At 46.5% G+C, this 21,810-nt stretch overlaps 2 protein-coding genes across 7 annotated transcripts in view; both read right to left on the reverse strand.

Moving 5' to 3' along the window:
* The window catches only part of MOV10 (Mov10 RNA helicase), a 28,941-nt gene extending 13,862 nt beyond the window's left edge, over positions 1–15,079 (reverse strand). Inside the window, exons 1-9 of one of the 6 annotated variants that reach the window (XM_081025006.1) lie at positions 15,019–15,040; positions 14,700–14,847; positions 6,298–6,437; positions 4,342–5,123; positions 3,838–4,073; positions 3,381–3,639; positions 2,232–2,366; positions 952–1,120; positions 53–207 (exon numbers count right to left, since the gene is read on the reverse strand). In XM_081025006.1, the coding sequence (XP_080881132.1) occupies positions 53–207; positions 952–1,120; positions 2,232–2,366; positions 3,381–3,639; positions 3,838–4,073; positions 4,342–4,511 (1,124 nt within the window). In that variant the 5' untranslated portion in view covers positions 4,512–5,123; positions 6,298–6,437; positions 14,700–14,847; positions 15,019–15,040. Of the gene's footprint in view, positions 1–52; positions 208–951; positions 1,121–2,231; positions 2,367–3,380; positions 3,640–3,837; positions 4,074–4,341; positions 5,124–6,297; positions 6,438–14,699 lie in introns of those variants that run through there. The other 5 variants (XM_081025003.1, XM_081025004.1, XM_081025005.1 and 2 more) reach the window with 5 other exon arrangements.
* Positions 15,080–19,205: 4,126 nt separating this feature from the next.
* CAPZA1 (capping actin protein of muscle Z-line subunit alpha 1) overlaps positions 19,206–21,810 on the reverse strand; it is a 36,220-nt gene continuing 33,615 nt past the window's right edge. The window contains exons 9-10 of the mRNA XM_081025023.1: positions 21,406–21,468; positions 19,206–21,022 (exon numbers count right to left, since the gene is read on the reverse strand). Coding sequence (XP_080881149.1) covers positions 20,882–21,022; positions 21,406–21,468 — 204 coding nt within the window. The 3' untranslated portion in view covers positions 19,206–20,881. The remainder of the gene's footprint in view (positions 21,023–21,405; positions 21,469–21,810) is intronic.

Here is a 21,810-nt window from a genome sequence, read left to right on the forward strand (position 1 = left end):
CAGAGAGATGTCTTAGACCCTTCTGGCAGCTCAGGGTTCCCCTAACACTCACCTCGTGGAAAAGCTCAGCTTGACACGGTCCAATTCTACCCTGTGCACAAAGCCCTTGTAGGTGACAGGGTCATTCTGGTGTGTCTCAGAGGACAAAAGGGCAAACAGGTGGTCTCCCCGGAGCACTGAAGGGCGGCTCTCAGTCACCCCAGGAACCTATGGGGTGTGAACACAAGCTTCTATCCCAAGGAGGCCCACTGGAGGCTCCTACCTACAGGCTCTCTAGGTCTCCTCTAAAGGTCAAAGACTGAGGCTCGACCCTTCCATCCCAAGATTCAGGGAGTTTTGACTCTTTCCTCTCCCACGAAACAGCACAAGAGTCAGGGGAAGACGTAGGAGACAAGCATGTCCAAGCTGCTCAGAGACACTGAGCACAGGTATCCCAGGAACCGTCTGACACATGATACTTTAGGACTCAGAGCCAGCTTTCCAGCCTGTCCAGGTGACCTACTCTGCTTTTAAAATCTCATTCAAAACTCAGTTCCTGCAGGCGTGTCCCCGATCAGCCTCATCCCCGCCCCCTTCCTCATCCCTTGTGTGCAGGAATCCATCCTGGTGTGATTCCCGGCTTCTGTGGACACATTCAACATCTGACAGCCGGAAAGGGCTCTAAGAATTGTCTAGTCCAGCTTTGTGCTTTTCAGGTGAGGGAACTCAGGCCTAGAGAGAGCAAGGGACTTGCCCGAGGCCACGCAGCTGGTGGAAGCAAAGTCAGGATGAAAACCCAGGGGTGTTCCCCCTGCCCTGCTGACACTCTTTTTGGGCACAGGACCCCACTCGGCTCCTTGCTGAACAACTTCATCCCTCCTGCTTTGCCCCACCATCAGTGACAGCGTTCTGCCTGTAACCTATGGGTCGCTGACTTGAGCCCACCTCCCCACACCCAATCCAAGGCCTGACCTCCAGTGTGAGCAGCCTGGGGTTCTGGGCCACGGGGTCCCAGGTCATGGGCACCGACTCCAGATCATAGTGCCGAATATCATGCTCCATCTGCAGCTCTTCCAGGTGCAGCAGCAGCCGGAACTTCACCTCGTAGTTCCTGTACTTTAGGGCTGTCTCCAGCTGGGCTCTAGCAGTGATGGTTGGGGGTGGGAGGGTGCAGGAAAAAAATGGGTCAGGAGCATGCCCAGAAGCACCCACTCTCTCCCATCCGTAGCCCTGGGACCGAAAACACCAGGAATCACAGAAGACTAGAGAGCAGAGAAGTGGACGGGGGTCAGAGGCCTGGAAGAAGGGAGTCCTGGCTCTCTCGCTCTCTGATGCCCCCATTCCTCACCTCTGACCTGAGTCGGGATTTGCACCGTGGATCCTAGGGCCTGGAACATTCTCTTCCCCAAAACCTCCTATAACTCCCACCCTCACCTCATTCACGTCATTCTCTGGTCAAATGTCACCTCCAAGAGGCCATCTCTACCTGTCCTCTGCCAAGCAGCACAAGCCCTCCCCTTTGGTTTTAGCTGAGCTTAGCTTTCTTCTTCACATCACTCATGACTCCATGAAATTATAAATGTTTTTAAAGAAATTGTAAGATAGGGCCAGCCTGGTGGCTCAGGCGATTTGAGCGCCGTGCTCCTAATGCCGAGGACGCTAGTTCGATTCCCACATGGGCCAGTGATCTGCGCCCTCTACAGCTAAGATTGTGAACAACAGCTCTCCCTCGAGCGGGGCTGCCGTAGCAGCCGGAGGTTGGCGTGAGCGGCTGAGTGCTGCCATGGGCTGCTATGTGCTGCTGTGGGCTACCGTGTGCCGTCATGAGTGGCTGGTGGTCAGTGTGAGCGGCCAGCAGCCGGCAAGAGCTGCCGTGAGCGGCCGACCGATGACTGGCAACCGACTGCCTCAGCCGGGGAGAGTTCAAGGCTCATAACACCAGCATGGGCCAGGGAGCTGTGTCCTACACAACTAGACTGAGAAACAACGGCTTGAACCAGATTGGGGGTGGGGTAACGGAAGAAAGGGGGGCAAAAAAAATTGTAAGAGAAATGCTCATTCCCCCTACGTGGGCAAGGCTCTCCCTCACGTGACTGAGTCACCTTGAGCAGTGCAGGGCGCACAGTGAGTGCTGAGTAAGGGAATGAGTGAATGGAGCAAGGGACGCTGAGGACAGAGGTATGTGGCAGGGGGGAGAAGCCAGCAGTGAAGAGACGTGGAAAGCACGAGCAGTGCAGAGGGGTGCCACTTACTTGATTTCAGCAATCTCCTTTGGGGCAGTGAAGATACTTGTTCCCTGAAGAAGGCTGGGGAGCAGCTGCCGGAGGCGGGAGGGTGGGTGGTACGTCCCCAGTGCCAAACTCAGCTCCAAGTCATAGCCCTTGGCGCTGCAGGAGTAGGGGGAGAAAAGCTATCACAAACACAGAGACCCCTCACTTCAGAGACGTGGAGACAGCCCCTCCCAAGGGAGGATGCGTGAGTCTGGCACAATATGTTGCTGAAGGGGGTCCAAAGCCTTTGCTCAAGGATACAGAACTCCCTCCCTCATGAGGCTGTTCTCCCCAAGGGTGGACCACTCATTCTCAGTTCTGGAAAGCGCGATTCTTGGAAGCATTTAAACATACAGATGTAATACACACGTAAGCATATAACAATACATGTTCATTAGAGAAAAATCGGGTAATAGGTAATAAGTCATTGAGTAAACAATGTCCTCATCGTCCAGGGATAACCGACGTCAGCTTTTCGGTATACAGCTTTACAGACTTTTCTCTTTGTTAATTTGTATTATATACCTATGTTTTTAAAAAGGAAAAAACCCTCACAATGGTCTATAGTTTGCTTTCATAGCTCAGTATTTTGTGTACATCCAGCCATGTCAAAAACAGATGTCTACACAAATTCTACGATTCCATCCATATGAAATGTCCAAGACAGGGAAACTTACAGAGACAGAAAGCAGGTCAGTGGTTGCTTTGGGTGGGAGCGAAAGGCGAGACAGATGAAGGGAATGGTTCCTTTTTGGGATCATTGAAACAGATTGTGGGGATGGCTGCACCTATCTGTGAATATACACTAAAAACCACTGATTTGTACACTTTAAATGGGTGAGTTGCATGGTGTATGAATTGTGTCAATAAAGCTGCTAAAAAAGAGAGAGATGCCTACTATGTGCTGCCTAACAATGCATCATACAGGCAGTATGATTTTTTTTTTTCACATTGTCCGCATATCTGCAACTTTCCACTTAGCTAGAAAAGGTCTCTGGGACTTGCAGGACTTAAGAACTCACAGTTAAGAAAGGGGGCTCTGGCTCTCAGCTCTGTGCTCTTCCTACAGGCTCACACTGCGGGTTTGGGGCACCCTCAGCCTGGACGGGGTGGGCGGGTAGAGTTACCTACCGGTCAGGTCTCTGTCCTTCCTCTATCCGGGTGGTCACTACGCGGTTTCCAGTGATCTGGGTCCGCTTGTAGGGCATTGTGGGCTTCAGTTGTGCTGCCAGGGGACTGTGGGCGACGGCAGCCAAGAAGCGGGCAATGTAGAAAGTGTCAGCTCCTTCTGAACCGGACTCCCCGGGTTCCAGCAGCTCCCAGAGGACCGTGGCTGGGAAGTAGCCCACAAAGTTGGTCTGACAGTGGATGTGGAGCTCATAGCACTCACCTGGAGGAGGGGGGCTGAGTGAGTGCGGGTTGTGTGGGGGTGAACCCCCACCAGCATCCCCACCCTGGATGCTCCCCAGGGAGACCCATTCCAAGGTGGGAGCACACAGGACAGTTGTAGCATGGTTCCCCAAGGACCAGCCCTTCCTCCAGCAAGCCCTTGCCTACCAGAAGCTCCTTCCTTTAGAAACCCACTCACCGGGGCCCAGGGGACAGGGCAGCTCCTGGTCCCCATGATAGAAGGCAAATTGGGGGGTCCGGCAGAATGGGAGGAGGTGGGTGAGGGTGACGGGCTGGGTTCCTCCATTCCGAAGCCTCAGGGTCAGCACCTCCTTGCAGTTCAGATCCAGGTGGATAAGGAGCTGCCCATCCCGGGCTTCATGGGGACCCTGAACTTCCACGTCCACCCCATGTTTCCCGTGAAGATACTCAGCCCTGGGGAGAATGGCAGTCAAGGCGGGGCTGGGGTGGGAGGGGCCTGGCCTAGGGTTTGCCCTCTAAGTTTAAGGCTGGGGAAACTGGCCAAGTGCCATCTGTGCCCAGGCACAGATGGACCCCTCCCCCAGAACAATCAGCTCCTTCCCTCCCCCGCCCCCACTCTTTGGAGGAGGGGGCCTTATCCCAACCAGAGGCAACCCCCACTCTCCTCAGCTAGACAGTTTCTCCCCCCCACACACACTTTCTCTTTCTCTCTCACACACACCTGTCATGAAAGATCTTGGCTAGCAGTGACTTATGGTGTGTGCTGATATCAGAACCTGGTTTCACTTTCTTCTTTTCTGGCACATCGGCAGCCCAGCGGTCCAGTTTGAAGAACCTGACCTGAGTCTTGGTGACGTAGGCCAGATTTGCAATCTTCATCCCATACAGCATGGAGGAGAAGCCAGGGGCCGGGCTCCCAAAGCTGCCGGAAGCAGAGGAGACTGGGAAGTGAGGGAAGGCAGGGCCAGTGGGCAAGGTGGCATGCTGGGGACAGTGTCTGAGGGGGGCTCTGTGTGGGACACACCAGCCCTGCCGTGAACAGGACAGGGTCCAGGGATGGAGACTCAGGCTGGGGATCGTAGGAATTTTCAGTGTTTTCAGGAAAGGCAATGGGACTTCCCAAGACTAAATATAACTGTTTTAAACAGTAGGTCATGGACGTGCATTTCTGAGGAGTAAAGGCCATTCGTGGGCTATTAATTTGGAGGACTAAGAGGGAGAAAGAAATTAAGATTTTGGGGAAAACTATTTGGGACAGAAAAAGAGACAACTCAGTGGGAAGAGCTACGGGGAAGCAAATATACTAAGATGATTCAGAGGGTGGAGCTGGGGTCCAGCCTGATGGGGGAGTGAGAGGGGTCAGAGAGAGAACAGATATCCAGGCTATGCGGCCAACGTGGCTGACGAGACAGCAGTTTCCACCCAAAGTCAAAGGGTGCAGGTGGAACGCAAGCAGGAAGGGAAAGGATCCTTCTCCAGAGATCAAATAGCTTTGCTTTGTGCCTAGAGAAGGTGAAGACAGGGAAAACTGGTCAGAAAGACAAGAACTTCAATGTTTCGTGCCTGGAACTCGGTTTAGTCAACTCAACAAACACGTACAGAGACCTGTTATGTGCCAGACACTGTGCTACATGCTGGGGGTTCAAAGTGGCAGGAGCCCCAGACCCGCCTGGAGGAGCAGAGATGGAACACCTCATTCCCAGCAACAGCGATGGGGCTTCCAGGATAGCACTGAGCCCAGCCTGGGGGCAGGGGTGGGTGTCCACGAAGGCTTCCCCAGGAGTCAGCGTCAGAACTGAGCACTGAAGGATCAATGGGTGCCAACAGGTACGAGAGGAATGCAAAGTGTGAGCCAGGTGGAGGGGTAGGCAAGAACTCATGCGGACGGGCTGGGAGACTGCCCGCTCTGCCACTAGCTGGGTCACTTTGGGTTATTTCACCTCTCAGAGCCTCGCTTTCCTCCTCTACAAAATGGGAACAATGACAGACTTACCTCACGGGGTTGTATGGATTACATGAGACAGGCAATGAACTACTTAACCCAGTGCTTGGCACATAAGGAGACCTCAATAAGGTGAGCTATGGTTAGTATCACACAGTCTGGGTGTACTAGAGTGAAAAGTGCAAGGGAGTGGCAGGAGGCAGCAGAGGCGGGCAGGGACCAGGTCACACAGACTCCTGGATGCCAGGCCAAGAAGCCGGGACTTGACCCTGAAGGCCAGCAGGCCTCCTCCTTTACTGGCACCCAGGAGCCAAACGACATCCCCACATGTGACATACTTCATGGACATATGCAAGATCTGGATAGCTGACCACCCGCCCTGGATGCTTTATGGGGAATGAAAGCAAATCCCAGTTCACAAGAACCATGGTAATCGTTATTTCACTATTAAGGCTACATCAGCATGGTCACTCACTAGCATACAGTAAGGCAATTTCCAGTTATAGACACTTCCCTGGTACCCTGCCCCCTGCCTGTAACTCTGCCCCTTTCCTTCACCCCAAATGAGAATGACACTGTTTGGAAAACTTTGAATGGGCTCTGATTTGTTTTTAACACATAATGAATCATGTGCAAACACAACAGAAAATGCTCAGTAAATGTTAAGTACTATTATTAGTATTTGTATTAGTAGTAATAGTAGCACTAATAGTAGCAGGAGTAGTAACAACTTACTTTCAGCCCGCATCAGAGGCTACACTGTGGTTACAGAACTACCTCGTTGGTGGGTTTTAAGCAGGGGAGAGGCAAGATCATATGTGCATTTCAGATCACTCTGGCATCAGGATTGGAGGGTGGATTTGCTGGAGGCAAGACTGTAGGCAGGGAGACCAGTTAGAAGAAGTCCATTGCAATAGTCCAATCAAAAGATGACAAGGGCAGGAACAAGGCAGTGGTAAGGACAGAAAAGGGGCCAGATCTGATCATACGTAGAATGTAAAATTAGCAGGATTTGGTGATTGACAGGAGGGGAATGGAGACTGGGAAGGAGGAGGAGTCTAGGACAACACACTGATCTGTGGCGTGGCTCCTTGACTATTACTGATAGGAGGTAGGACTGGAGGAGGACGTTGGAGGGACTGACCATGACATTTAGATCTGGACATACTCAGTTTGAGATTCCTGTGATCCAGAGGTAACTGGCTCCAGGGATCGGAAGCTGGGAACTCAGGACAAAATCAAAGTAGAGCGTAATATTAGGGAGTTCTCAGGTAGCAGTTACAACCATTGAAGTGTTTGGGATCTCCCCAGGGAGGGAGGGTGAGTAGTATGAGAACAGCTGAGGCCAGGAGAAATCAGAGAAGGAACCCCAAGAGAGGGAGGAGTATCAGGAGGAAGTCTCCAAGGCAGGTATCAGGCTGAGGGGTCCAGTCATAAAGGGATGAAATCTGGCCATCATCAGCAACTTTCACCAGGCCCGTGTCACTGCGTCACTAAGTTCCGTGGAGGAGGCACAAACTTAAATGCAGACAGAAGCCAAGCTCCGCAGGTAGCTTTGATACCTGCAGCCAGCTCTCTCAAGCACCTGGTATGGTCCCATTGTTGAACCATTAGTGCAAGAAGGGTGACATATCAACGTCACTCATCTCCCAGACAGATGTTGCCAGCAGGGAATGTACGCCCAAGATCTCCTGGCTTTTAAGAGAAACCCCAATAAAAATTTAATATGAAATCGCCAATTTTTGGAAGCTTCTGTGTGGGCACACAGTCAAGAGGAACTCCAGCTTTTGCAACTTCTACTGTGGGTGCTACTACCTATTATTCAAATTATTCTCCATGTCTGACACCACTACCCAAATTCACCTATCCCTGATCTAAGGTGACAGCCATAAACAAATAAATAAAATAAAAAATAAAAATAATATCACAAACTTAGTCCATTCTGGTTGGAAAAAAGGCCCAATGGCCCAATTCTTGTATTATACATCTAGTCACCTACTAGATTTCTTAAAAAAGAAAAGAAAAAGAACAATTCAATAGAAAATGTGAATATTCAACTTAAAGAACAAATCCAGGTGGATCAAAAAAGTATGAAAAGTAGACAAATGCAAATTAAAGTAAAAGTGAGACATCATTTTATTTAACATTAGACTGAGAAAAATAGAAAATAGTCAAAACATGTATTGCTGTTAGGTATATGTGAAAAAGTGAACTCTCATATACTGGTAGAAAGGTATTTCAACCTTGGGAAATAATCTGGCAACACCTCCTAACACTTGTAATATTGGTATCCTTTAACTCAGGAATCCCATTCCTGGGAATGTATCCCACTGGAAGAAAATTACCAAAGTATAACAGGATATGTGTGCAAGAATGCTTACTGCAGTCATTCACAGTGGCCAAGAACTGGAAATAAAACTCATGCCCATCAATAGTGAGATGACTGAATAAACTGTAAACACCCATACCACGAAGTATTATGCAATCATTAAAAAGAAGGGGACACACACACACACACACACTCGCTAAAATTGGAAAGGCTGACAACATGAAATGTTGAGAAGGATATGGAAACACCAGAACGCTCATGTACTGTTGGCTGGAATACAAAATGGTACAATCGCTTTGGAAAACGGTCTGATAGTTTCTTATAAAACTAAACATATTGTAATGTTATAATTTTTAATGAAAAGAATACATTATCACATGTGTGCAATAAAAGCCATTGAAAAAAACAGTGCAACTGTAACACCTAGTGTACACCTAGCACTGGTATTTATTCAGTAAATACTTGCTGGGAGAATGGGTGAAAGAAATATCAAATAATTCCAGATTGTTATTTTATAGATGAAACAGATGACAATGAAACCTTTAAACTGCTGGTCGGCACATGGCACCACGGTGCAATGTCCTGGGATGTTAGGTGTCAGGTTACATATTGTCCATCCTTGGACCCTCTATATAACGGAAGAAAGGTAGTGGAAGGGAACTAAATGTATTAAGACATGATCACACTACTTGCATTTTTTAAATTAAAAATTTTTTAAATTATTTTATTTTTAATATTTAAAATATTTTTACTATTATTTTAAAGTCACACTACTTTTTAGATGGCTGTGTACATCTGGAGTCATCATCAGTTGTAGGCAACAGAATAAAGAATGATTGATTTAAGGAATAAGAGCTTTATTAAAATTGCTGGGAAGTTGGGAGAAGGGCAGCAGTAAATAGGGAAGGCTGAGCAGCCTAACCCCAGATAAGGGCGCATCAGACAACCAGACCAGACCGGAAGACTTTGCTGTCGCCATCAAAAGAGAGGTTAAGCAATGTGCCCAAGATGGAAAAAAAGAAAAAAATAAACATTACCTACCCTATGACTCAACAATTCCACCTCTAGGTATATCCCCAAGAGAAATGAAAATATACATCCACAAAACAACTTGTACAAGACGTTCAGTTTTATTCAAAATAGCCCCAAACTGAAAACAATGTCAGTGAACAGGAGCGGGGATAAACAAACTGTGATTTGTATTCATACAAGAAATACTACTCAGCCACAGAAAGAAACTACTGGTACACACAGCAACATGGTTGAATCTGTGAAAAATGCAAAAGAGTTCACGGTATCTCTGATTCCCTTAAATGGAGTTCTAGAACACGCAGTCATCACAAAACAAATCAGAGCAGTGGTTGCTTCTGGGTGGTAAGAGTGAGAAGATGAGGGAATTTTCTGGAGTGATGTCACATGCTATACCTTGAAAGGGGGTTGTACACAGGTTTATGGATTTGTTAGAATTCATATAACTGTACACTTAAAATCTGTCCATATCATTGTATGTAAATTTTACTTGAAAAAAATCATAAACAAATTCTGAACTCTCATGATAAGCATGCTGAAGTGTTTAGGGGTAAAGTGCACTATTGTCTCTCTACCTTACTTTGAAATGCAACAAGAAATAAAATGTTGGGAAAGACCCCAACAATGCATTAGAGGTGTATACCAGACAACTAGGAGCAATTTCCAGAATGCATTGTTGAGTAAAAAATCGGTATGTGGAAAAAATGTATAACACGATCATTTTTTATAAAACCACAACCAAAAAGATACCCTGGTTGATATCATGAGTTACCCGAGGGTGGAGTGGAATGTGGAAATGGAGGTGGGATGCTGGTATGGGGTGGGGTCCATGATAATAAAAGATAATGATTCCATGTGGGTTAACTTACATCGGGAGTGATGTAAGTTTGCATGCATAAAGAGATAAATGAAAGGGGATCAAAAAAAGTATTAAAAACATTTAAACAAGACAAATACCTGACTGTAAAACAGTAAGGGCCCCCACTCCCTTTCCCAACTACTCGCTTAACTGTTTGATGTATATTTTTGCAGACTTTTTTCTACATACATAAAAACATGGTTTTTAAAGCACACATATTTTTCATGCTACATATACTACTCTGCAACAGACTTCTTTCACCACCGTGGGCATCCTTCCGAGACCACATTTTCCCAGGTCACCTTGCTCTTTTGAATGGTTGCATAGGATAGCACAGCGCCGATGCATTGTGGTGCGTTTAACTCCTTTTCCAGTGATACTCAGGCTGCCTACAAGTTTTGGCTATCTCCAATATCACAATAACCATCTATGCACAAAAACTCTTGCACGAGTCCATGAGTTTTATGAGACAAGCCCCTTGAAGTAGAACTTCTGAGCCAAAGAGGTTGCACCTTTACAACTTTGTAAGTTCTGCCAAGGTGTCCTCTAAATGAGCTGTACAAACCTACGTTCCCACTAAGAACTTGAGAATACCCTTTCCTCGGGCCCTAACATCAGATGTTTTCAATCTTTTAAACTTTTGACAACCTAATAAGGAAAAAATGGCATCTCGTTTAAATTTCCCTGATCACCCACTGGTCCAGGATTCTTCCTTTTGTTTATCAGTCATTTATATTCCGTCTGTGAACTGCTGGATCGTATCCTTTTTCCAAGCTGTTCCTCCTTCACGCCCCCCCTCCTGGTCCATCTCCTAAACTGGCAGGAATTACCACGAAACACAAAAGAGATCAAGTCCCCCAGTTCATGGCTCCACTCTGGGTTAAGTCTAACACTTTAATATGGCACTCCTGGACCCTCCATTTACAACGCAAATGCAAACACAGTAACATTATCAACAATAGAAAATATTTATTGAGCACTTCCTGTGTGAGGTTCTAAGTACCTACCACATTACCTCATTTAATCCTCACAACATCCCTTTGAGGTAGCAGCTAGTATTACCATTCCCTTTTAGAAAAGAAGAGCCCTAGCACAGGTCCTCACTCCACCTGGGGCTTCTGGTCAAACCATCCTTCATGGTACCTCAGCCATTCCCAGCTACTTGTTCCACTGGACTCCCCTCCAGACTTGGCTGCCACTGTGGATGGACATTCTTGATCTGGAATGCCCCGCCCTTGGCCCCTGATGTTTGTTGGGTAAATTATGAGAACTCTTTTTAGGCCCAGTTCAAAAAAGAGCACTAGCTAAAGGAGTGGTATTTCAGAACATAGTATCATATTTGGAAGTGATCTTAAAGGGACATCTAATTCTGTGTTTTACAAACTCTGGGTTGCAACTCTCATTAAGTGGGTCATGACTAGGATTTTTATAAAATTGAAGATGGAATAAAAAAACATCAGAGGGCAGGGAGTGAGGCTATGTGTTGTTTCAAGGACACATACTGTTCTGTGAAAACTGCGCATACCACGCCCTGAAGCAAAACGCATTTTTTCACTGTGGACAGAGGTCCAACCACCAGGCCATTCTCCATGGCAGAAGCCCCAATGAGCTTTCTAAAGCCCTGAGTCTGTCAGTTTCCTACTCTGAAACTTCTGTGCTTTCCTGTTTCACTTACCATTTCAAAAAGAAAACAAAGAACCTCCCACAACACCTCTCCACGGGCCACAAGGTCCTACCCATCCAGCCCTTGCCTTCCTCTGGCTTCATGCCATCGAGTTCTCCTGAGTTCACCCCAAGTCTTTGAAGGTGCACTCCCTGTCTGGAATGCTCCACCCCTGCCCCTTCCATCTGCTAACACCCATTTACCTTTCCTGATTCTGTTCAAACATTACTTTCTCCCAGAAACCTTACATTCCTAGATTAGGTCAGGCCTGTAAGTTACACACTCTCAGAGCACACTGGACTTTTTCTTACAAGCACTTATCACAACAGTAATTAAATAATTATGTTTAATTGCTGCCTCCTTTCCTAGACAGTTAGGTTTCTTCTATGTATCTACAATGACTCACGCAGTGGCGCTTTGCTCACAGGAGGCATCCTGCCCAACATGTGCTGATAAAAGAACGAGTCTCCTGCCCAAGACAAGTCACCTTCTCTCAGAAGCTGTTCTTGACACCAGTCCTTACTCCCAACACGAGACTGCTAACCATCACTGTACTAAAATGATAGCTACCACCCTCCCAAAGCCTGCGCAATTTATTACGCAGGACACACGCCTTACCTACCACAGCTCATTTTGGCCTCACAGAACCTAGAGAGGACGGCATTATTTTACACACTTCAGTTAGGAAAATTGAGATACGATAAGAAATAAGAAACCCCAGGCTGAAGGTGGAGTCGCTTGCCCCCAGGACAACAAACCAAGACTTGATCGCAGTTTCAGAATCTACCAAGAATGTGACCTCAAACCAATCAGTCTGGAATTTCCTGATCAACACTGGTGAGGTAATATGCCAGATAAGACCCCTGCCGCCCTTCCCCCCATCCCCCAGAAAGGTGCTCAAGCCTGAAACATCCTTTCTTTTCTTTTGCTAATTACTTCCTTGTCCAGCCCAGTTCCTGCCTATAAAAACCTTCCATTTTGTACAACTTCTCCAAGCACCTCTCAGTTTACCAGATAAGAGCTGCCCAATTCAGAAATGGTTCAATTCAGGAAGCGTTTAATGACGCCAATTATATCTTACAATGTACTCTGTTGAATTTTTGAATAAGTTGTTCAAAATCAAATGCTACAAGTCAAGGGCAGAACCAGGATTTGAACTCCATCTATCAAAACACTAGACCAGCTAGCACCTGTAGTACTATAGTATGACAGGTTTGTCTACACCTCTGCCATTCCCTACTACACTACACTCTTTAGAGGCAGGAACCAAGGCGCTGGCAGAGTAGAGCCTCCTTAAATAGATTTGCTAAATGAAAATAATGAGATGGGAAAAGGCAAGAGTTAGGAGCAGAGCAATTGTTAACATCATAAAATGACCTGGCTGGAAAGGACCACTCCCTCTCAGGGTAGGAATCTCAGTTGAATTCCTGACAGGGGGAACTTCCTATATCTCCAAGGTGGCCTATTGTCTTGTAGATCTACTCTATCTACGAATTCAATTACAGTCTGCAAACATTTAATGAGCATCTACTACATACAAGGCTCAATGGTGGAGACTGAGAGAAGGTGCAAATATGATGAAAAAGCTTGTCTGTGTCTTCAGAGGATCTGACAGTCTGTCTGGTAGGGGAAGACAGTGCCCTATCAGATGTAACGCAGGCAGAGTGAAATCCGGCTATAACCAAGGTGTGAAGAATGAGATCTGAGAACCCACAGGAAAAAAGCAACGAAATATCATCAGTTGGTCAGAGCCTGGGTTTAAAGGATGCTTAAGAAAACTCGAATTAGAACAAAAATCTCCTCCACTTGAGACGTCGGGAGTGTGAGGGGTGCATGTTGAGTGAACAAAGTTCTGCCTTATGGACTGACACGGGAGTAATAATCCTCTCCACCAGGACAGTCTTTAAAAATAGTCAGGGTTAACTACCTCGTCCTTTCCAGTTTTTCCTCCTTTCAAGGCAAACCTTTCTTGGTTTCTTTTGACTGGGTCTCACAACAAACTATGAATCAACATAGAAGCCTATCCTCCTCCAAACAGTAAATCTCTTATCGATCCTTCAAGGACAAGGTCAAAGCCATCTTCTCCATTGAATTCCCTTGTATACTGTATGCACACCATAGCCTAATGCTCCCCTGGGATTGTTGTCTTCTTCCATCTTTATATTCCCCACAGTGCCCGGCAGTGTGGAAGCTTAAACAGTTTTCATCTTGGCCCCTTCTTCCGATGTTGTTCAAGCCTGTTCATGTCTCTCTTAAAATGTGACACTCATTATTGAAAACAATACGCCAGATTTGATCTGGTCAACATGGAGAGCCACTAACCCCCCCACCCCACACACTTCTGTTAACACAATCCTACACTTCTTTCGCTCTTAGCAGCCATGCTGGCCTTTGGGTCTCCTAAAAGCTAGTCTTTTTCAGAAGGTCTGTTATTAAGCCGAACCCTGTATTTATTTGTGTACGTTTTTTTATTTATCCCTGTTAAATTGTTTCTTGGTTTTCCGCCCAAGGCTGCAGCCTGTTGATAGATGTTTTTGAAACACCATTCTACGGTTTGACATAGAAGTCTCTTTGATTTTCACTTGGATGGCACCAAGAGTGGGGCCCAAACAGCCTTCCACCATAGGGTGGAAGGGGCTCCAGGAGACTGGCCCTGGCCCTGGGTCTCCATGGAGAAGCCACAGGTGCTAATGGACGTTTGGTACATACGCAGTTGGTGCCCTTTTCGTCTTTCCGAGCTCCCTGAGATTCTCCCTCCTACACTGGGGCTCTTCTGGGATCGTGGACCCCCGAGGCAGCAGCCCCTCAACAAGGGGGCGGGGACGCCCGTGCAACCCGCGCCCGGGCTCGCCGCCACCAGCAGGAAGCTCCTTCCCGCGCTCGCGCGACGCCTGGGGCCCCCCACCCGACGCTCCCCTCCCCCATGCCCAGCGCTGTCCCCTAAGCCCCCTTCGAGCAGCGGGGGGCCGCAGGACCCCGACCCAGGCCCGGGGCGCCGAGGGAGCGACCGCGCGGGAGGCTTTCCGCGGGGACTCGGCGCAGGGGCCCGGCGGGGGCAGAGCGGGCGGGCTCCGGGCGGCGCGGGCGGGGCGTGGGCACCGCGCGGGAGGGGAGGTCTGCGCCGCCCCGGGACCGGCCAGCGCCACTGCGGGAGCTGTGTCCCTCCGCTCCCCGGGCGGGAAGGGTGGCCCCGCCGGAGGGGTCGTGGCGGCGAGCTGGGCCCGCGATTCTGAGCCGGGGAGTGGGCCGGCCCGTACCTGATCTTGAAGTCTCGGTTATAAATGGTACGCAGCTGCTCGCGATCTGTCTCCATGTCCAGTCCCCGAACCACCAGGAAACTCTCGAAGCACTGGCCCGTCTCCCGGAGCTGCCGGCAGCTGAACTTACTGGGCATCGCGGCGGCGGCTGCGGCCCAGGCAGAAGGGTACGTGGAAATGAAACTGAAAGTCGCCGCCGCGGCTGAAGTTGACGGCCCTAGGATGAGGGTGCAGCAGGGGGGATACCCCCTAACTCAGACCCCTGATCCTGCAGGGTCCCTTCTCCCCACCAGGCTTTCCTCCTCCGTTCTTTTCCTACCTGAGCCTTCCCTTCGGTCTCCGTCCTATCCCCTCCCCCTCTCCCATTAACTCTTTCCTAAGGAGTCTGACCCCTCCCTCAGGGCCCTCCCCTTACCCCAAGCTCCCTCCCCTGGCTCCTAACCAGACTCAGAACGTAGCTACCGCCTGCCCCCCCACCCCCGCCCCCAACAGTCCAGGAGGACTTCCCAGCCTTACTCCCACGCTCATCCCCCCAGAGCCTCGGGATTTAGTAAAAAGCAGGGGAGCAAAGGGCAGGGACTGGGACCTCGGCCGGCTGCAGCTAGACTGAGGCAGCTCATCCAGCACCTCCCCCACCCTGCCAGGGACATAAACCAGTACGGAAGCGAGCGGCACGCCCCCCTCCCCCATTTTCCCTTCTCGGGCTTTCAGACTCAGGGAGGAAGGCGTAAAAGCCAAAGAAGTTTGAGGGAAAGAACCAAGTGTCTCTGAGATAAAGGTGTGTTCGTGTGGGAGGGGCAAGGGGCTCCGCCAGGACCAACAGTCATTTCTTTGCTGCACAGGCTTCGTTATGTGGAAAGGCTGGTGATCCCTAGCCCTAAGCCATAGGCTTCAGCACTTAACTGCACTCCAGTCTGTATTGTTCTTTGTTACTAGTAGATAAGTGTTGCCCCAGTCATCAAAATATTAGCTTCTTGAGAGGAAAAGACTGTTGTGTTAGGCAATAAATAGTTAATAGCTACAGCATCAGTACCAGGAAGTAAAAGACCAACATGTTTCAGAAAAGACTTAAAACCAACTAAAGGGCTTGGGGCTACCATAACAAACATAAAGCATCTATTTCTGCATCTATTTCTCCTCTGGCATAACAAAAACACACACTAGAATGGGGCAAAGATAGTAAAAATTACACAAAAATTTTTTTCAATAAATATACTAGGGTTCCAAATATATCAAAGGTCAGTGTTGTTCAAAGTAGTTCCCTGTAGGAGGTCACACATTCAATCTAATCTAGTGTTAGGACTGTCCAGACCTCAGGTCATGCTCCAGCTGGGCTATCCTTCTACCTTTTCCAAGGCCAACAACCAACTAAAGCCAGGAACAACACGCTTCAGCAACAGGAAATGCAGAGTCAGAGGGAACTAAAGTTACAGACATGGAGAAAACAGCAGAGGAAAACACGTTACCTCTTAAAAATTGATTTTGCAAAGTAGAGGAATAAACTAGGAAAGTAGGCAAAGATTTTCCCCTTTTTCTCTCCTAATTACCTGGTGAGGCCTGAGAGAAGTAAGAAGAGTGAACTTCTCAAAATTGTTACATTTCAAAAACCTACCACCCACATTACCCACCCAGAGTCTCTGGCTCCACTCTGATTAGCAAATCTTCAATCCCCATTATTCTTGGATACCATAATCTCTGGCTAGGCCTATCTTCTGGATGTTCTCAAAACATACACAGCTATGGGGGCGGCCCATTAGTTCAGTTGGTTAGAGCGAGGTGCTCTTAGCAGCAAGGTTGTGGGTTCCATCCCCACATGGGCCACTGTGAGCTGCACCCTCCACAACTCAATTGAAACTACTTGACTTGGAGCTGATGGGTCCTGGAAAAACACACTTAAAATAAATAAAAAGTTAAAAAAAATACACAGCTATAATATAGTAAAAACTTGGATAAAAATGTGGTTATGTGGCTTTGATTACAATGAAACCTCTCCAAACCAGTTTCATCTGGGAAAAAAATACACTTCACATGGAGTTGCTATTTTGAAACATGCTGGCTAGATGTCTAGAATGGTCTTCATCCCCATCTTTTACATCCAGCTCGGGTCTCACTTCCTTGAAGCCTTCTTCAAATCCGTCTGTACTACAAGAATCTAACTTTGAAGTAATAAGGTTGATTTTAGTACGGGTCCAAATAGCACAGAAGGCAATCTGAAAGTTAACTCTAGCCAATGATGTTACTCCCAAGATAACTAATTTGATGATTAAAAGCTCTCTCTCTATATATATTTTTAGTTTTTATTGGGGATACTGGGGAACTGTGTTTTTCCAGGACCCATCAGGCCCATGTGAAGTCGTCGTTTTCAATCTAATTGTGGGACACACAGCTCAACTGCAAGTCAAGTTGCTGTTTTCAGTCTAGTTGTGAAGGGCGCTGCTCACTGGCTCAGGTGGGAATCGAACTGGCTACGTTGGTGTTGAGCACTGCATTCTAACCAACTGCACCCACGAGGGGTCCCTGGGCTCTATGTGCTTAATTCTCATTGCTCCATAGTAACTTGGGTTCTAAAATTCAGCATTTGAATGTTCTCTAACTGTATGTATTCCAACTAGACTGTACTTCCTAAGGCAACTCTGATAGAAACTAAAATGCTGGAATTAGCTTACGATAGGCCAGAGTGACTGTGGTAGACAGAAGATGATCATTATTTACAGATTCTGTATTTACAAATTCACCTACTAACACTTATTTGTAACCTCAAAATTAATACCTGTGGTCCTCTTGCAGTCATTCATGGCATGTCCAGAGCTGCAAAAAAAAAAAAATTGAGATGCCCAATGGGCCTGTTCCCAGCTGAAGTGGAACAAGGTGATGGTCTGCCTTCTTGTTCTGACCCACATCATGGACTAATGTCCTTTTTGTGGTCTAGTTCGTGGTCAGTTTTGGCAGTTTTGTACTTTTTGTGGATTTCATTGCTTAAGATTGCCCTCCAAGCCTATGAAGTGCTGAAGTGCTGTCTAGTGTTTCCAAATGACTGACAGAATTCCTTTAGATAAACTTCATTCGGGCATAAATTATAGTGCTGCTGGCCATGAGCTCAGTGTTAATGAACAAACAATGTATATTAAATAAGGTGATTTAAATAGACACACATGTATAACAAGATTATGTATTGATCAGCTGACAAAAATGTCGTGACCAGAAACCCACAGGAATCTAACCCTGTATTTCCCACAGGAGCAATGTTTCAGTGTTCGCTAACGTTTGCTGGCAACGTTATAGAAATAACTACTGTGAATGAGCATCAACTGTACATTCTCATATATAACGGAATACTTTTTGATACACTGGATTTGAAGAGGTGTGAGGTTGGTTTCTGCTCTCAGACTGCTTAGATCTACCCCGTGCTTTTCCCTCCCCTGTCCGTTCAAAGGAGAATTTCAGTTAGCTCAATTTATCTTATTGGACCATCAGTTTGGTTCCATGTATTGTCCTTTCTTTGACTTTCCACCTAGTAGGTAGCTTGGTAGTTCCATAGAAAATTATACTCATAGTCATAAATTGGCATTCAGATACATGTTATTTTTGGGGGAGTTTGGAGAGAATGTGCTAAGGTTTGCCAAGCATCTCATGAACTTAGATGAGTCCAGCATCCAAGTTCTAAATTACAAAACAGAGAACAGGTACTAGAACTAGCTAACTAACAGAAGCACAACCACTCAGGCTCAAATGAAACAAATGGTCTTCAGCAGTGTAATTCCAAACCCAAATAGAGGAGTGTGGCCTCACAGAAAACTTCCTGGCTGGAAAACCTTTGCCCTAGAGATACAACAGGATAAATAGACATAGTTCAAGCACATATTCTGCGGAAGGTTAAGGAAGTCGGGTCTCTGTAGGACTTGGCAAGGAGCGTTGACTTCCTCCCCGTTATGCAAATAACCAAGGGCTTTCCATGTCCATACACTAAGGTTTTACAAGTCTGTAAAGGCTAAAGAAATCCATGGGATTTCCAGTCTGGGGGCAGGCTGACTAAGCTGCCTCAAAGGCAGAGGCCGTAACGGCAGAATCTGCACTACCAGCACAGAGTGTAGTAATTACATGTCCTTCCAAAGGTGGCCATCTGAATTGGCCTTGGAGGGAGGCTGAAGCACTGAAATGCCTCTGGCTCTTCTGGGAGCCAAGATAAAAGCCTTTCCTGCATGGCTGTAGTTCTGTCAGACTTGTATGGAAGGAAAGAAAAAATTAAAATTAAGTCAGTGTGAAACAGTCCCCAAGTTAGAGGTACAGGGTTTTGAGCATTTCTATTTCCTGCTTAGTGACTGTGACCATACTGGGGCCTTGCTTTCTGAGTGACAGGTAGAACACACAACTAGATTTTTCTTTCTGACAGAAACAGAAAGCCCAAAACAAAACCTCGGACCCACCAGTAGACTGAGAGAAGAGCAGTATGTTCCATAGAGACATTGGTCTGACTGAAAAAACAAAACAAAAAACCACCTGTTCTTTCACAAATCTTTGTATATTCACTGTATCTGGAACAGTTGAAAGTAGGAACCAATTTCAGAAACCCTGAACATTCTCACCAAGTAAGATCCAATGCAGTTCCACATCTTACTTCGAGAACAAAGGCTGAAGAGGTGGATCAAAAAGGAGAGGCTCAGACACTTTAAGAACAAAACAGGTATATTTCTATTGGACTGCCTGATACAGAGGATAGTGCGGTGTGGATGGATAGCAGGAATGACAAATAATACAAATATATTTTATTTGAAATAAACAAAACTGCTTACACAGCTCAACGGGTCACTTGGAAACAAACTCTTGCTTGACTATGTTACTGAGCGGAAACAAAGCTGAAGCACAAACACCCTTCCTTTTTGACATGTAGATGGAGACAGGTAGGAAGACACTACTTGGTTTTTAAAAAACTGACCTTCCCTTTAAGGCCTGGTCATAGAAGTGTAAACAATGTAAATGAACCCACCATTTCAGTCGTCGTAGCCTCTCTGTCACCTGTGTATTTGGAGATCGCACAGACACCTGCCAATATACCTGGGGAGGGTTGCTGTGTCACAGTTACAATTGAGTTCCTGGCAGGCAGGACTGAGGAAAAGTAACTTGGAATAAGCTTTACATCACTAGTATAGAACAAAGCACTAGTAGTCTCTTAAATAACAGGTTACAACAGAAAGATACTGCCTGGGAGTTCTCCTTTTCACTTTGGTTCATGCTTACATTTTGTGAGTCACATAGTTGTCTGACTCATTTGCTTATAGTACCATCCTGCCACTAAGTATTAAAGCAGAAGAAACCTATTGTTTCTTCAACATCTGCCTTTTTCAAGTTTGATCATCTACTACATCCCTCACACGCCAGCAGTTCTTGAATGTTAAAAAAAAAAAAGAAACTAGTAAGAAATGGGTAAAACTCTGCTAAAAATGCAGATGTCTGTCACTATAATGGTCCTAGGTGGGGAGGAGACGACGAGGGAGGGGAAAACTGACACGTTAATGTGCAGGGAATGTGGTTCAAGTCTTTGGAATTAAAAACAACTGCCTCAGAGAAGCTGACTATGATGGGGTTTCCAGGAACCTTCCTCTGCCCCCCTGGGAGGACCTGAAGACCCCCAACCCAAACTTGTGAAAACTACAGTTATGCGATGCTATAAATGATTAAAGCAGTCGAGGGAGAAGGATGAATATGTCTTCATTCAGCTACAGTTGGGAGCGTAGCCTCTTTAGCTCTTGGTGGGTCAGTATAAACCACAGAAGTACCAGGAGTGTTTTGAAGGTCACGGGTAGAAAAGCACTAAACATATTACCTGTCTATATCAGCAAGAGGGGCTTCATGGCTAGGGAAATTTTCTAAACAGTAAAATGACTCCAGGAGAGGTCTCTCTCGCTCCATCATTAAATGAGGCAGAATTTAAGAGAAAAAAACAAACAAAAAAATAAAACACAAGATGTACAAGTAGATATAGTCAAAACAGAAAATTACAAGGCAGAAAAAACAAAAGTATCAAGACAATGCTATAGGTCCGACAGTATTCCATGAGGCTACAAAACCTGTTAACTTTGAAAGCCCTAGCAAAATATCACTCTTGTTTATAAATCAGTTATTTATCATATGACCACATGTTGAATCCTTTCTTTACATGTACTGAAGAAGCCTACATTCAGCTTTCAAGCATTCTGCATCTCCTTGCCAATCTTGTAGCTGAGTATCTTGTTCCAGTCGATCTTGGTCCGGGTGACCGGAAGCTGCCGGCGCAAGGCTTTGAACGTGGTATCTGACATTGTCTGATAGTTTTCACTAATTGCTGTCTGCAAGAAACAACGAAGACGAATTGCTGGGACAGATAAGGAATGACTGGGAGTAGGAAAGTAACTAAGGTCAAAGGACGTATTTGAGTCCCGTAAGGACAGACAGGACGTACTAGTTCTCCTGAGCTCCTTGCCAATCTCTGAAGTGGGTTGACAAGTCCACCTATACTATTTCTAAAGCGAGGGCTATAGTCCCTTCCAATGTCGAAACCTTGCCTGTGAGCACAACGCCAAGTTGCAAGGTCTGCCAATTCTCCACACTCAGTAACGCTGAACACACCTATATATTTATGTTAAAGGGACACAGAGAAGTCTAACAAAGGACGTTAACAGCAAAACAAGGTAGTAGTAGATCTAGAAAAAGTAGTTCCAAACCTTCTTACCTGGTACTCATTTTCTGCATGCTCTATGATTTTAACAAACTCCCTGGCAGTTTGGTCTTCATTCTAATGGAGGAACGAGGAGGGGAAAATAGGAATTTTTTTTTTAAAAGTGTAAGCAATGAATATAAAGGTAACTGAAAAGTCCATCTTCACTAACATCTGTACAATTTATAGTTCATCGAGTGTTCTCATGCACATTATCTTTGGTTCTCACAACCTTGTGAGGTAGGTCTGTTATCATTACCTCCACTTTGCACATGAGAACATAGAATCCTCTTAAGTGATGTGACCAAAATTATAGAGATGGGATCTGAATCCAGGTCTTTGCCCTTCCCCCCCAAAAGCCATGCTCTCTGCAAGCTACCACAGTATGCCCAAAAGACATGATCATGATGTCCTGAGATT

This window comes from Rhinolophus hipposideros (genome assembly GCF_964194185.1).
Source record: "Rhinolophus hipposideros genome assembly, chromosome: 19".
Taxonomy (NCBI): Eukaryota; Metazoa; Chordata; class Mammalia; order Chiroptera; family Rhinolophidae; genus Rhinolophus; species Rhinolophus hipposideros.